Source organism: Aquarana catesbeiana, linkage group LG03 (genome assembly GCF_042186555.1).
Source record: "Aquarana catesbeiana isolate 2022-GZ linkage group LG03, ASM4218655v1, whole genome shotgun sequence".
Taxonomy (NCBI): Eukaryota; Metazoa; Chordata; class Amphibia; order Anura; family Ranidae; genus Aquarana; species Aquarana catesbeiana.
The window spans coordinates 192573406-192589081 of NC_133326.1; the positions used below are offsets into that span (position 1 = coordinate 192573406).

A 15676-nucleotide genomic window follows, 5' to 3' on the forward strand; every position below is an offset into this window, starting at 1 on the left:
ATAGTTATGTTGTACATGTTTAGGTTAAAAATGCATATTTTTATCAAAATAAAACATATTTGAGCTCAGCCTCAGCCTTGTTAGTGCATTTCATGCTAGCAGTATAGTATTAGTGTATCAAATTAGAATTTACTAATGGCTTAGTGGTTTTGTATCCCGATCAGGACACAATCAGCATTGAGTTTGCACTTTCTCCCTGTGCTTGCATGGGTTTCCTCCCAAACTTCAAAGACATGCTGGTAGGTTAAGTGGCTCCTGTCCAAACTGGCCCTTGTGTGTTTGTGATTGTATGTATACATGTTTGATAGGAAACTTAGATTGTAAGCTCCTTGAGGGCAGAGACAGATGTGATTGTACAGTATGTAAAACAATGTTTAAATTGCTGGAGCTATATAAATACCTGAAATAAATAAATATACATAAACAGGTGTCTAATTGAGAATGACAGACATTCATTTGCAAGCTCTCAAACGACTTGTATACTTCTGGCCCAGAATTCACTATCATGTTTTGACTGTGCTATTTGCTATTTGTTCAAATAAAATAAAAAAAGTGTTGTGCTACTACGAAACTTAATAAAACAAAAAGAGCTACAAAGTGAAATACATAAGAAGTGCGTGATAAAGCACTAAAAAATAATAATAGTAGGCAAATGGGTACCTCCTGGTACAATGGGACTTTAACGGCAACACATAAATTAGGTCAAAAATTGTATAAAATTTAAAATGTTATTAATACATGCGTAAAATATGTGTATACATCATCAAACATAACAGAACATAGTGAAGTCATTGCTGATGGATCAAATGTTGCAATGACAATATCTTCTCTCTGTGCCCGCCTTATTTATGATAGTATACCAATAATGATCAAAATTACTATCATACCAACATATCAATTGGCACATTGGCCCTCTGGAATGTAAAAACATAATAGCACTGTGCCGTAGCTGGAGAGGTTCCCAACACTCCCAATAAGGGAGATCCCAAGGCCCCAGGTATTCCACATAAGGATCCAGGAAGGGACCACAAACTGCAGCAATGATGGTAAAAGTTGGAAGAGGAGGACCGTAGTCAATGGGAAGAGGGGTGCTTGTCACTCAAAGGTCTGCAAAAAGAATGGAGGGGAAAGGTAAGAAAAAAGATAACATATGTGGATGTATTAGCTGAATCCAGTCAGAGTAGAAGAAGGGGTGGAGGCCGTGGCTTAAATTAACAGTACAAGCAGTTTGTCTACATCAAAAGATAAGACATAGTAGTATATATGATAGTATATATGGTATTAAAGGAGAGAAGATATTGTCATTGCAACATTTGATTCATCAGCAATCACTTCACTATGTTCTGTTATGTTTGAGAGTGGTGATGTATACACATTTGGTCGCATGTATTAATAAAATTTTACATTTTACATTCTATACGATTTATGACCTAATCTATGTGTTGCCGTTAAAATCCCATTGTACCGAGGGGTATTTATTTTCCTACTTTCAATTTGGTAGGGATGCTGGCAACAATCTATGGTTTCCTCGGGTGGTCCAAATCTTCTATTTAAAAAATAATAATGTCCACACAACTGTGAATTATCCACAATAAACAAGCGGGTTTTCCTTTTAATATCCTCCTTGTGCAGGAACGTGATAAACCTTATTAAAACATGAAAAACACCACATATGCGTTCCTCCATACAAACTGTATACCCACATACATATTGTTTAACTTTAAGTTTGGTAGTAGCATAGCAATTTTTTTCTGCATTTTATGGCTATTGATATCTAATGGCGCGCTACCAGCTTTTTTCATTTTGCCCATTAGCACAGTTTCACGTTTTATTTAAATGCTATTTATTGACTGCTTCCATACCACTTTCTATCCAGCACACCAAAAAAGACAGTATGACTAAATGGAAAAATCTGAGAAAGCCTTCAAAATCTTTTTTGATCCTTTTGAAGTGTCAGTCCACCAAAAATGATGATTTAATTTATAGTCAGCGTTTAGTGAACTCGTCGACTGCTGGTTTCTTATATCTCTTTGAAACCCACAACAAATTGTCATGCATTGATCCTAGCTAGCTATACATAGAAACAAGGTTCTTAATAACCAACTCCAGGTTTTGTAAAAATCCACCAAACGCTTTCCCCCCACCATCCTTTCACCTTACTTTAATAATTTTGACATAACCATACCTTATTTGTGATGGTCCATGTGGTCTTGTGATAAACATTGTCCATCTAAACGTCCAATGTCAGGCTGTAGGCAGACTTCAGTAGCACTCACACATTATGTATAAGTGCTATTCTATGCAGTAGTACACTGTGTGCCCACAGAAAGGGGCTGGATGATGCTGGAAGTCAATCAACCATGAAGTGGAGTAGCAACCACTGTGCAAGGAGGATGCAAACAACACAACTGGAGCACAGATAAGTCATGTATTCTTACAACATTTTGTACACATAGTGGGGTGGTTAAATATTGTAATCCCTTAAGAAAATATTACCCGTCACACATAACAGTACCCCTATCCTGTTATTATCAGACCCTTGTTTGTTACTATGCAACCACTCCAAAAAAAGCACAGATTTTTTTGTACACCCTCTTGTTCAATGTTGCTAGTTTTACCCCTACTGGGCAGGATTTAAATCTCATGGGGTACAATCATGACAATCATGACAATTCACTTGTTGTTTTTATCTTTACAAGAAAATCAGATGACAACAATGGAGGTTGTGAAGCCAGAGAAAAAAAGCACATCTCTGGATGTCTAACATTGCAGAAAAAAAAAAATGTTCTACTATGCATTCTGGTATGGAATAAATACAAACAGTGGAATATGAAATGAAGGGGACATTATTTCCAGCGCTACAGTGGTATCTCACAGGCAAGACATTGCATGAAAAATGATACAAATAAACACACTAACAAGTAAAAAGTGTTACATTTTGAACAACTTTATTGAGCAATAATCATGCCAAGCACATCAATATCAAGTGCAATCTATCTATTAATACAGTAATAACTACTCTCTACATGTAGCATGTTTGTTTTCTTCTGTGAGGATGTCATCTTTTAGCTTTATGGCTTTCTTCTCTAGTTCTAGCAGCTGATTAGCCTTTTCTTCATTTAACATGTTCAAGTCATCAATCCTTTCTTCTAAATCTGTAAAGTAAATGTTGTACAGAAAAATGGTTATATATGAAAAAAAAATATTCTTACTGAACAGCCTTAAAAGTAGATCTAGTTTAAGTAGTTACATTTTTCTATGTTACTATCTTGCTATCTAAATTACCAGTACACTTCCTGGTATGTGAATGTGTCTAGGCACTCTTGTGCCTACGGCCTTATAGCTGGATATCTGAAGTGTGAAATTGAAGGCACTGAGCCTGTGACTGCTAGTATAATAGGAGATGGAATTAAATTTGGTGATGTCTCTGTACTCCTTGCTGGAGAAGAATCTCTACTTGAGAACCTACATTGCCCTGCTTTTGTTTCATTCATTCTGTGGATCTGTGATTTTTGCACCTCTCTTACTGTTTTTTGAACATTTCCCCAACCGTTATCAGGGGGGCGATCTGACATCAGGAAGCAAAACCCTGCTCCTCTACCAAGATGACCATTGCCACACAGAGACAAAGGGCAGGACAAGATATGGTATGTCAGCGGGAAAAAGAAAAGCTGCATAAACCCATGGCAATTCCTGTGATTAGCCTTATGCCCTCTGCTTGCCTTTTTGAGCACAGTCTCCACAGGTTAAGGTCCACTTTAAAGGAAACCTGTACAGAAAAACATAAGGAGGCTGCCACGGATAAAATCTTTCTGAGCATTCTAATTACCTAAATGTCATGCTGCATCAATGGCTTTTATACTTTGGATTGTATTGACCCAGAAAAAAAATATAGTTCATTAATGTCAGCATAAAGTAAGGGCTCAAATTCTAAGTGCTTGTTACAGATCAGTGATTCCAAAAATACCAATGTTATTAGATCAGCATGGTGGCCAGACAACTAGTATTTTCAGAAAGATAGGTCAACAGTCGTACCTTCCACAGTTTAACAGTATAGGATTCCTCTAAACACTGCTAATACCATGATGTACGTAAGAATAGATTATAGTTTTGCTAGATATACCATATATCAAACTGATTTCTGTTTTTTGATGAGTACCAAAAATACCTTTTAGATTTGCAATGCATTGCTTTGTAAATGGTCTTTCAGCCTCCTGGGACATGTCACATGTCCCTGGAGGTAGAGGGAGTGGTTGGGGCAAGGGATGTCATCTTCACCTAGGTGAGGATTGTGTAAGTGGGAGCACATACTGATAAAAATTGCCCCTCCCTCTAAAAAACTCAGTTACAGGCTGGGGAAATTTAGTTCCACTTTAAGTAAAATCAGAGCAGAACAGCTGCTATTTTATGCTTTATGGAGAGAAAAAAATGGATAGTATTGGGGCTTATTAACAGCATCTTTATGTAATTCATGTTGCTGACCATCCATTTGACTTTTAGGTAGGAGGTAGAATTCAAAAAAGGAAACTTCACCCAGCATCTCTGTACCCTATCAAGAAAGCATGAAATAAACCTATAAACCTAATTCTGGTAAAAAAATTCACAATTCATAGGAAAATAGTCGTAATATATCCACTGACTTTTCACTCAAGCTAAATTAAATAAAGAGTCATGATTATTGCTTTTCTTGTCCAGATATATTATTCTTGGTAATGGTAACAAATGTAATATACTGCAAGTAGAGAGTGCACTATTATTTAATGCCATCGCTGTAATGAATACGCAAGCACATCAAAAGCAAAGAATACACTATTTTAAAGACGAAACGATCTCATTGTTTCAAGATAGCAGAAAATATACCCTTTGATGTGTGCTTTAGCTGGGTTATGTTGTGTCTGTACTTTTAGGGATATCTTAAAACGCTAGACAGGAAAACCAGCAAGAAAGATTAAAGGCAGCTCTACACTGCACCAATGTCTACAGAAAAGTATTGAATGTTAGGATTGCCTTTATGATAGATAGATAGCCACTTGAAGACCAGGCCTTTTATGGAACTTTTTGTTTAAAAGTTTAAACCAGTATTTTTTACTAGAAATTTACTTAGAACCCCCAAATATTATATATATATATATATATATATATATATATATATATATATATATATATATATACAGTGGCTTGCGAAAGTATTCGACCCCCTTGAACTTTTCAACCTTTTGCCACATTTCAGGCTTCAAACCTAAAGATATAACATTTTTATTTTTTATGAAGAATCACCAACAAGTGGGACACAATTGTGAAGTGGAACGAAATCTATTGGATATTTTAAACTTTTTTAGCAATTAAAAAAACTGAAAAGTGGTGCGTGCAAAATTATTCAGCCCCTTTACTTTCAGTGCAGCAAACTCACTCCAGAAGTTCAGCAAGGATTTCTGAATGATCCAATGTTGTCCTAAATGACTGATGGTGATAAATAGAATCCACCTGTGTGTAATCAAGTCTCTGTATAAATGCACCTGCTCTGTGATAGTCTCAGGGTTCTGTTGAAAGCGCAGAGAGCATCATGAAGACCAAGGAACACACCAGGCAGGTCCGTAATACTGTTGTGGAGAAGTTTAAAGCCGGATTTGGATACAAAAAGATTTCCCAAGCTTTAAACATCCCGAGGAGCACTGTACAAGCGATCATTTTGAAATGGAAGGAGTATCAGACCACTGCAAATCTACCAAGACCTGGCTGTCCCTCTAAACTTTCAGCTCAGACAAGGAGAAGACTGATCAGAGATGCAGCCAAGAGGCCCATGATCACTCTGGATGAACTGCAGAGAACTACAGCTGAGGTGGGAGAGTCTGTCCATAGGACAACAATCAGTCGTACACTGCATAAATATGGCCTTTATGGAAGAGTGGCAAGAAGAAAGCAATTTCTCAAAGATATCCATAAAAAGTCTCGTCTAACGTTTGCCACAAGCCACCTGGGAGACACACCAAACATGTGGAAGAAGGTGCTCTGGTCCGATGAAACCAAAATCGAACTTTTTGGCCACAATGCAAAACGATATGTTTGGCGTAAAAGCAACACAGCTCATCACACTCAACACACCATCCCCACTGTCAAACATGGTGGTGGCAGCATCATGGTTTGGGCCTGCTTTTCTTCAGCAGGGACAGGGAAGATGGTTAAAATTGAGGGGAAGATGGATGCAGCCAAATACAGGACCATTCTAAATGAAAACCTGTTGGAGTCTGCAAAAGACCTGAAACTGGGACGGAGATTTATCTTCCAACAAGACAATGATCCCAAACATACAGCAAAATCTACAAAGGAATGGTTCACAAATAAAGGTATCCAGGTGTTAGAATGGCCAAGTCAAAGTCCAGACCTGAATCCAATCGAGAATCTGTGGAAAGAGCTGAAAACTGCTGTTCACAAACGCTCTCCATCCAACCTCACTGAGCTCGAGCTGTTTTGCAAGGAAGAATGGGCAAGAATTTCAGTATCTCGATGTGCAAAACTGATAGAGACATACCCCAAGCGACTTGCAGCTGTAATCGCAGCAAAAGGTGGCTCTACAAAGTATTAACGCAAGGGGGCCGAATAACTTTGCACGCCCCACTTTTCATTTTTTTATTAGTTAAAAAAGTTTCAAAAATCCAAAAGATTTCGTTCCACTTCACAATTGTGTCCCACTTGTTGGTGATTCTTCACAAAAAATAAAAATTTTATATCTTTATGTTTGAAGCCTGAAATGTGGCAAAAGGTTGAAAAGTTCAAGGGGGCCGAATACTTTCGCAAGCCACTGTATATATATATATATATATATATATATATATATATATATATATATATATATATATATTATTTTGCAGAGACTCTAGAGCATAAAATGGCAATCGTTGCAATATTTTATGTCACACAGTATTTGTGCAGCATGTCACACGGTATTTAAATGCAATTTTTTGGGAAAAAATACACTTTAATTAATTTTAATGCAAAAAAACACCATTGATAACCCAACTTTTTGTAAAATATAAAGGATGATGTTACACTGAGTAAATAGATACCCAATATGTCATGCTTTAAAATTGTGCACGCTCGTGGAATGGCGACAAACTACAGTACTTAAAAACATTTTTACAGGTTACCTGTTTAGAGTCAAAGAGGAGTGTGCACTAGAATTATTGCTCTCACTCACACTCACTCTCACTAACATTTGCGACAATACCTCAGATGTGTGGTTTGAACACTGTTTACATATGCTTGCATGACTTACATATGCTTTTACTTCTGCATGTGAGCACGGAGGGATGGAGCGCTTTACTTTTTTTTTTCCTTTTTTTTTTATCTTTTATTTTTACACATTTTAAAAAAAAAAAATGATGACTTTTATTCCTATTACAATGAATGCAAACATCCTTTGTAATTTAAATAAGGATGGCAGGTCCTCTTTGAGAGATTTCGGGTCATAAAGACCCAAAATCTCTCATTTACCTTTAAGGCTTCATGCACACTGGGCTTAAAAAAAAAGTCTGTTCTCTTTGGAATAAAAAACGCTCATGTAGCGCATTTTTTTGTACAAAGTTTAGACGAATTTAGGAGTTTTACTTTTTTCTGCCAGTGAGTTCCAATCAGAAACGCGAATGAGAAGGTTTTTTTTACCTGCCTCTAAAAGTTGATCTCAAAATATGCCTCTTAACATCCTAATGTGCATGGACACATAGGATAACATTGAGTTGTTTCTACAGGCAAAACACAAAACTCCTGTAGAAGCAACGTTTTTTTACGCCAGTGTGCATGGCGCCTAAAAGCAAAAGATCAATTTTTTTCTTTCCCCTTAACCACTAGCCAACCAGCCGCCGCAGTTATACTGGGCTGGACAAATCACCGTAGCTGTACGTCGCTCCTTCTGCGTGTCACTTGCCTGCCAGGCATGATGACCGCCGGGCACCCGCGATCGCTCGTGACAGAGCAAGAACTGGGATCTGTGTGTGTAAACACACAAATCTGGGTTCTCTCAGGGGAGAGGAGAGAGATCGTGTGTTCATACTAAGTATGAACACCGATCTCTCTCCTCCCCTAGTCAGTCACATCCCCCTACAGTTAGAACACACCCAGGGAACACAGTTAACCACTTGATCGCCAACCCCTTCACTGCCAGTATCATTTATACAGTAATCAGTGGCTATTTTTAGCTCTGATCCTGTATAAATGTCAATGGTCCCAAAATAGTGTCGAAAGTGTCAGATCTGTCCGTCGCAATGTCACAGTCCTGATAAAAATCGCAGGTTGCTGCCATTACTAGTAAGTAAATAAATAAATAAATAAAAATGACATAAATCACAGTGGTGTAGTGGGTAGCACTTTCGCCTAGCAGTAAGAAGGTTCGCTGGTTCGAATCCCAACCACAACACTACCTGCCTGGAGTTTGCATGTTCTCCCTGCGCCTGCGTGGGTTTCCTCCGGGTACTCCGGTTTCCTCCCACACGCCAAAGACATGCTGGTAGGTTAACTGGATCCTGTCTAAAAATTGTCCCTAGTATGTATGAATGCGAGTTAGGGACCTTAGATTGTAAGCTCCTTGAGGGTAGGGACTGATGTGAATGTACAATACATATGTAAAGCACTGCGTAAATTGACGGCGCTATATAAGTAGCTGAAATAAATAATAATAAATAAATAAATCTATCCCCTATTTTGTAGATGCTATAACTTTTGCGAAAGCCAATCAATGTACAATTATTGTGATTTTTTTTTTTTTACTAAAAATATGTAGAAGAATACATATTGGCCTAAACTGAGGAAAAAATTAGTTTAAAAAAAAATGGAATATTTATTAAAGCAAAAACTACAAAATATTGTGTTTTTTGCTAAATTGACACTCTTTTTTTTGTTTATAGCGGAAAATCTAAAAACTGCAGAGGTGATCAAATACCATCAAAAGAAAAGCTCTATTTGTGGGTGAAAAAAGAACATACATTTTGTTTGGGTACAACATTGCATGACCACACAATTCTCAGTTAAAGTGACGCAGTGCCATATCGGAAAAAATGGCCTGGTCAGGAAGGGGGCAAATCCTTCCGGGGCTAAAGTGGTTAAAAAAAAAAAAAAGTACTATTGCCTGGGAATCGGAAGTGACGTCATGAATGTTAAAAATCAACCTTGAGTGATTACAATTATTTTTCTATGTGTACTGTACATAATGTATCTAAAAATGCTTTTTTGCTTTTACTCTTGCCAGAAAACAAAAACAAAGTCAATGACAGCATAACATTATGATAATATCTAGAATAACGATTTAGATAATTTCTTTTCCTGAAAAAACAGTGAGCAGGTATTGCTTAAACTAAAAAAGTGTTCTGAAAATCTGGGAATTCCCTGCTGCTATAAACTGTATTTAAACACATAATCTATTAATAACTCTGGCTCTTTCATGGGAAAATAATGGAATTGTTCTTACAGGTTGGCAGTTACACCAATATAGTGTTGGTTTTAGTAGTTCAGGATAATTAGCTTTACCACTTTCTTCCATTTTCATTAGACCTTGGCATTTGTCTCTATAGCCTAGGGCAACATTTTACTGAAAACTAATCTCTCTATTTCTGTAAACAGGATATAGATGGGACAGTAAAGATAAGACATGCTCATGAATATATATTCACATAACAATCTAACCATTTGCCCTCTTTATGATACGTTCAGATCTTGCTAAAGCTGGCTGTGTATATACACATGTACTCATAATGCCTCTTGGGAGTATTGGCAGAGAAAGTCTGTGAGCTAAATCTTTTCAATTGGTACAATATTGTTTTCCTCATGGTATATGTAAACATCATGCAGATAAAGCAATGATCATTTAATGACCATGGACAACTATAGCTGAATAACTGAAGGGGTTGAGAATCTAAACACAAGAAATTATGTGAATATTCACTTTAATTATCCTATATGTGCAGATGACATATGTGAACCGGAATGAGCTTTTCACATGATTGGATAATTGAAGTGAGCATTCACAGAATTTATTGTGTAAAGATTCTCAACAACTGTAGTAGATCAGCCTCCTAGTGTCAAACGCAAAGCATGTTCTTTGTGTTTACCAGTTTACAAATATTAAAGAAATAGACTGTTCACTCTACAAAGTGAAATAAGTAAATAATGTGAAGCTGTGTTCAATTCGCTCATCCATTTTGCAAGAAAAATCCTCTTTTTGTTTTGTTTTTTAATTCCCTTAGGATCCATTTGGGTAATAAAAGTGACTTTATTTAGTAAGCTATGACAACATAAATTTTGCATCCCATTTAGTAAACGAACCTTAATGAGTAAAGTGATTAACTGTGATTTTGCTGTGATCTATCAGCCCCCTGGACCGGTCTCAAACTTCCTTGACGACTTCTCTGCCTGGCTACCCTACTTTCTCTCCTCTGAAATTCCAACAATCATTCTTGGTGACTTCAACATCCCTGTTTATCTTAACACTCGTGCTACTTCTAAGCTGCTGAGCCTAACCTCCTCTTTTGACCTAAAACAATGGACAAGCGCTTCTACTGTCGCAACTGTCTTGACCTCATATTCTCCTTCCTATGCACACCGCACACCCTCTCCAATATTCCTTTTCCTCTCTCTGATCAGCACCTTATTAGTTTCACTCTCTCCTTGTCTGCCTCCTCCTTGCCTTCCAACTACCAAACTATTACCCGTAGAAACCTTCGCCATCTTAACCCTTCTCTTCTTTTTTCTGCTACAGATTGTCTCTACGACAAAATCTCATCCATGTCCTGCCCCAACTTGGCCACTTCTGTCTACAACAGTTCACTGTCATCCACCCTGGATATACGTTCGCCCCCCCCTCAATACGCACAGAATCTGACCCTGACCGCTACAACCCTGGCAGACAGACAATACCAGAAGCCTCAAAAAACATAGCCGCACCCTTGAGCATCTGTGGCGTAAAACTAAGTCACAGCAAGATTTCAGCCAATATAAATCTGCCCCCCAAAAATACCATTCCTGCCTGCACACTGCCAAACAGACCTACTTTATTACTCTCATTAACACCCTCTCATGCAGTCCCCGTCAACTCTTTTCTACCTTTACCAGTCTACTTTGTCCTCCATTACCCCCACCCACTAACTTACTCACTGCCCAGGAGATTGCTAATCACTTCAAAAATAAGATTGAGACAATTCGTCTAGAGATCTCCGCTCTACCGACATCTCCCTCACTTTACACTCCTTGTTTCCCTGCACAATCAATACTTCCCTCTTTTAACCTAGCTACTATAGAGGAAGTAACTAAACTTTTTTCTAATGCCCACCTAACCTTCTGCCCCCTGGACCCTGTTCCTTCTCACATACTTACTACGGTCACCATCTGTCTCATACCTTCAACCTCTCACTCTCTACTGGCATCTTCCCCAACCCTCTAAAACATGCGCTAGTCACTCCAATACCAAAAAAGGGCTCAGACCCCACCAATCTTAACAACCTAAGACCCATCTCTTTATTTCCTTTTGCCTCCAAACTCCTTGAACGTTTAGTCTACAACCAACTGAGCGACCACCTCATTGAGAATAACCTTCTTGATCCCCTTCAGTCTGGATTTCGCCCACAGCACTCCACAGAAACTGCCCTCCTAAAACTCACAAACGACTTACTAACAGCCAAAACCAACAGTCATTATTCCATACTCTTACTCTTGGACTTTTCTGCTGTCTTTGATACAGTTGACCACCCCCTCCTCCTCAAAAAACTCAATTTGCTTGGTCTCCATGGCTGCACTCTCCATTGGTTCAACCTTACCTATCTCATCGCACCTTCAGTGTCACTTACAACTCCACTTCCTCTTATCCAACCCCTCTTACCATTGGGGTCCCTCAAGATTCTGTCCTTGGACCTCTACTATTCTCGATCTACACGCCTCCCTAGGTCAGCTGATAGCCTTCCATGGCTTTCACTACCATTTATATGCTGATGACACCCAAATCTATCTCTCTGCCCCTCAGCTCACCCCATCAATCTCCTCATGCATCACTGATCTACTAACAGACATATCAGCCTGGATGTCAAACCACTTCCTCAAACTTAATCTATCTAAAACCGAGCTCTTAATATTTCCTCCCCCACGTGCCCCCTCCCCTGACTTCTCTGTCAAGATCAATGGCACATCTATCAGTCCATCCCCACATGCCAGGGTGCTAGGGGTAACCTTAGACTCTGAACTGTTCTTTCAGGCCCACATACAATCCCTGTCCAAATCATGCCGCCATAGCCTCCGCAACATTTCCAGAATACACCCCCTTTTTTTTTTCAAATATAAATTTTATTTATTTTAGAAATGCCAATAGCAAATATTTTGTGATTACTTGCTAAGAGGCCTAAGCCCTCTTGAACAGAAATCAATACACCCCTTTTTAACTAATGACACCACCAAGCTTCTAATTCACTCCATGGTCATCTCTCGCCTCGACTACTGCAACTCCCTCCTCATTGGATTACCTTTACATAGACTATCCCCCCTTCAGTCCATAATGAATGCCGCTGCAAGCCTCATCCACCTTACCAACCATTCAGTGTCCTCCACCCCTCTCTGCCAATCCCTCCTCTGGCTTCCACTCACCCAATGAATAAAATTCAAAGTACTAACAATAATTTACAAAGCCATCCATAACTCTGCCCCCAGCTTCATAACTTACCTAGTCCCAAAATACCAACCAAGCCGCTCTCTTCGGTCACCCCAAGACCTCCTGCTCTCTAGCTTCCTTGTCACCTCCTCCCATGCTTGCCTCCAGGATTTCTCCAGAGCTTCTCCCATCCTTTGCAACTCCCTACCCCAATCTGTCCGACTGTCCCCTAATCTATCCATCTTTAGGCGATCCCTGAAAACCCTTCTCTTTAAAGAAGCCTATCCTGCTTCTAACTAACACTGTTTTACTTCCTCCATCAGCTCATCCCCCCACAGCTATTACCTTTTGCATCAATTGACCCTTCCTTTTTAGATTGTAAGCTCTAATGAGCAGGGCCCTCTGATTCCTCTTGTACCAAATTGTAATGTAACTGTAATGTCTGCCCTCATGTTGTAAAGCGCTGCTCAAACTGTTGGCGCTATATAAAACCTGTATAATAATAAAAAACCCCAGGTATGAACTTCATTGCATACTTTGGTCAAGCTTGGACAAATGTAAGTATGCATATCTCATACCTGATGGACTGCTATAGTAGATGGTGCTACTATAGTGATAACTGCGATCTTCCATTCCTGTGCCAAGCTACTGCCCCACTGCACATGGACCACAGGGGTTCATTTGTTTAGCACTGCCACCATTCACAGAATGCCTTGTATTTTTTCTATAAATGCAAAGTGTTCCCTGATTGGACAGAGTAGAGGTGATGGCATCATAAACTCCACCTTATCCAACCAGAAAATGTCTTGTATCCATTAAAAAAATACAAGACATTCAGTAAACGATGGCAGTGCCAAGCCAGTGACCCCCTGTGGTCCGTGTACAGTGGGGCAGGGCAGCTGATTGGCACAGGACCTTGAAGATGGTGATGATCACTGTAGTAGCATCGATTATTACAGTGATTGTTCAGCTTTAAATATTTTTTACCTGTAAATAAAAAAGGGTTAATAACCTGCAACGTATACAAATTCAATAACAGTCTATGTGTTCTATTTATCTAAAAAACAATAATAAAAGAAAAAAACCCTAAGGTCAACGCTGTGCTAGATAAAAATCAGCAATTAAAAATCAATGATAAATGTGTTATAAGTGTAAAGCAGCCAGCACCCAAAGTTCAATACCAAAAAACTTCCAATAGAGTAAACAACACAGCGAGTGCAGCGCTAATATTGATGTAAAATATGATTTCGTTATGATAATAAAAATTGTGAAATAATCAAACAGTGATACATACAATGGTATGTGAAATAAAAAAAATAAAAAAATAACTACATAAAAAAAGAAAAAATATTTTTAAAAAAGAAAAAAAGGAAAACTAAAGCAATGTTCCATAGTGATCAATGAGAAAATCCATAAGCAATATGCCTCCACAGGAAAATAGGTGAATTGCAGGAAACAGAAGCTGTGACACCAATCTTCCCAATGCAAAACCAACGTGTGTTCAAGTCAACACCCAAAAGTGAGGTATCTTGCTTACCAAAAAGCCGTGACTGCTGCTAGCAGTCTCGCCCAGCACAGGGAATTTAAAAGTCTCCCCAAAACTTAAGATCAACCGGACCAGCCGATCTTTCTCCATACACAGGAGAGATCGGTGGACGGATCATGTCTCGGTTGGTGATGTGCATCGGTGATCAGGCTGTACACTGATCTTCTATACAAGTATTCCACACTGACTGAGCACTGCAGAAAGTAAAATAAAAGTCGGACTTTTAGAATAGAACGTGTCTGTCCACAGATTCCGTGGACAGTTTGACTTTTAGCTGGAGAGGGGATGGCCGACCCAGAGCGGTCCTGTCATCTGAAGCGGCTGTGGAACGCACGGGGGTGTGGTGACGTCAAGGGGCGGTAACACGTTTCGGAGCATGCGCAGTAGAGCTCCTTCGTCAGAACGAGAATACAATGAAAGTGCCTGGAGTTAAAATAGGGGAAGGGGCAGGAAGGGGCCGTGGTATTTAATGTGATGGACAGCAACTGCCCCGTGACTCCTCCTCTAGTTGCCATCCATCTAGATTGGATACCACACCCCCTTCCCGCCCCTTCCCCTATTTTAAATCTGGGCACTTTCATTGTATTCTCAATCTGACGAAGAACCTCCTTCCCCTGCATTGTTTTGACAACCCTCGCTTATTAATTTTTGGATTGGATTGTTAATTTCACTGGGGTTTGAACTACTTTAAAGTTTGTTGACAGGCAAGGCCTTGCTGAACAAGGCTCATCCCGAATCCAGGGGAGTTCAGCTCATCCCTAATTGTGACAATTGATGCGCCAGTAGTGGAAGCAACAGTAGAAGACGCTAATAATTACCTGCTATGCGATTCATTTTTTCATCAATCTCTTTTGCAAAATCTTCTGCATCTTCTTTTAGCTGCTGCAATCTGTCCAAAATCTCTGGAGGGATTTCTCTCTTTTTTAGCTTTTCCTTGAGTATCTCATACTTTTCTTTTAGGTCATTGAGGCTCTGTAGTTAGATCATAGGAACAAAATATGAATAACCCATATATTGCCTTCTTTTCCATATCATTAGCTAAGCTATGTATTTCAGAGACAGAAGTGTCTGTACAACCAATTTTTCTTTTTTTTTTTTTTTTTAGTTTTGTATAGAGTAAGCCCAAACAAACTAGTTAAATGTCACTAAAAGCTGGAGAACAGCTTTAAACTATGTTTATATACAATCATCTAAGTCTACCCAGCTAGTCAGTGCCTACAACACTTGCCAGCTGTCTAGCAAACTCTAAGAGCTGAATCACACCACTTGCATTGTAGTAGCAATGATAAAAGTGCACTGTACACGTGCGTTGGTATGCTGCAGTGCCACCCATTTTGAATGGTAGCTTGTGGCACCTCCAAAATAAAGCACCACATCACAAAGCACAGTATCATGCTGTGTTAAAGCAGAGTTCTACCCAAAAGTGGAACTTCTGCTCATTGTACTCCTCCCCCCCTCCGGTGCCACATTTGGCACCTTTCGGGGGGGAGGGGGGACAGGATACCAGTCTA

General features: G+C 39.1%; 1 protein-coding gene across 1 annotated transcript in view; it reads right to left on the reverse strand.

Annotated features, from left to right (window-relative positions):
• Positions 1 to 3001: 3001 nt before the first annotated feature.
• Positions 3002 to 15676, reverse strand: part of LAMB4 (laminin subunit beta 4) — a 245791-nt gene continuing 233116 nt past the window's right edge. Inside the window, exons 38-39 of the mRNA XM_073619678.1 lie at positions 14984 to 15137; positions 3002 to 3155 (exon numbers count right to left, since the gene is read on the reverse strand). Of these exons, the coding sequence (XP_073475779.1) occupies positions 3016 to 3155; positions 14984 to 15137 (294 nt within the window). The 3' untranslated portion in view covers positions 3002 to 3015. The remainder of the gene's footprint in view (positions 3156 to 14983; positions 15138 to 15676) is intronic.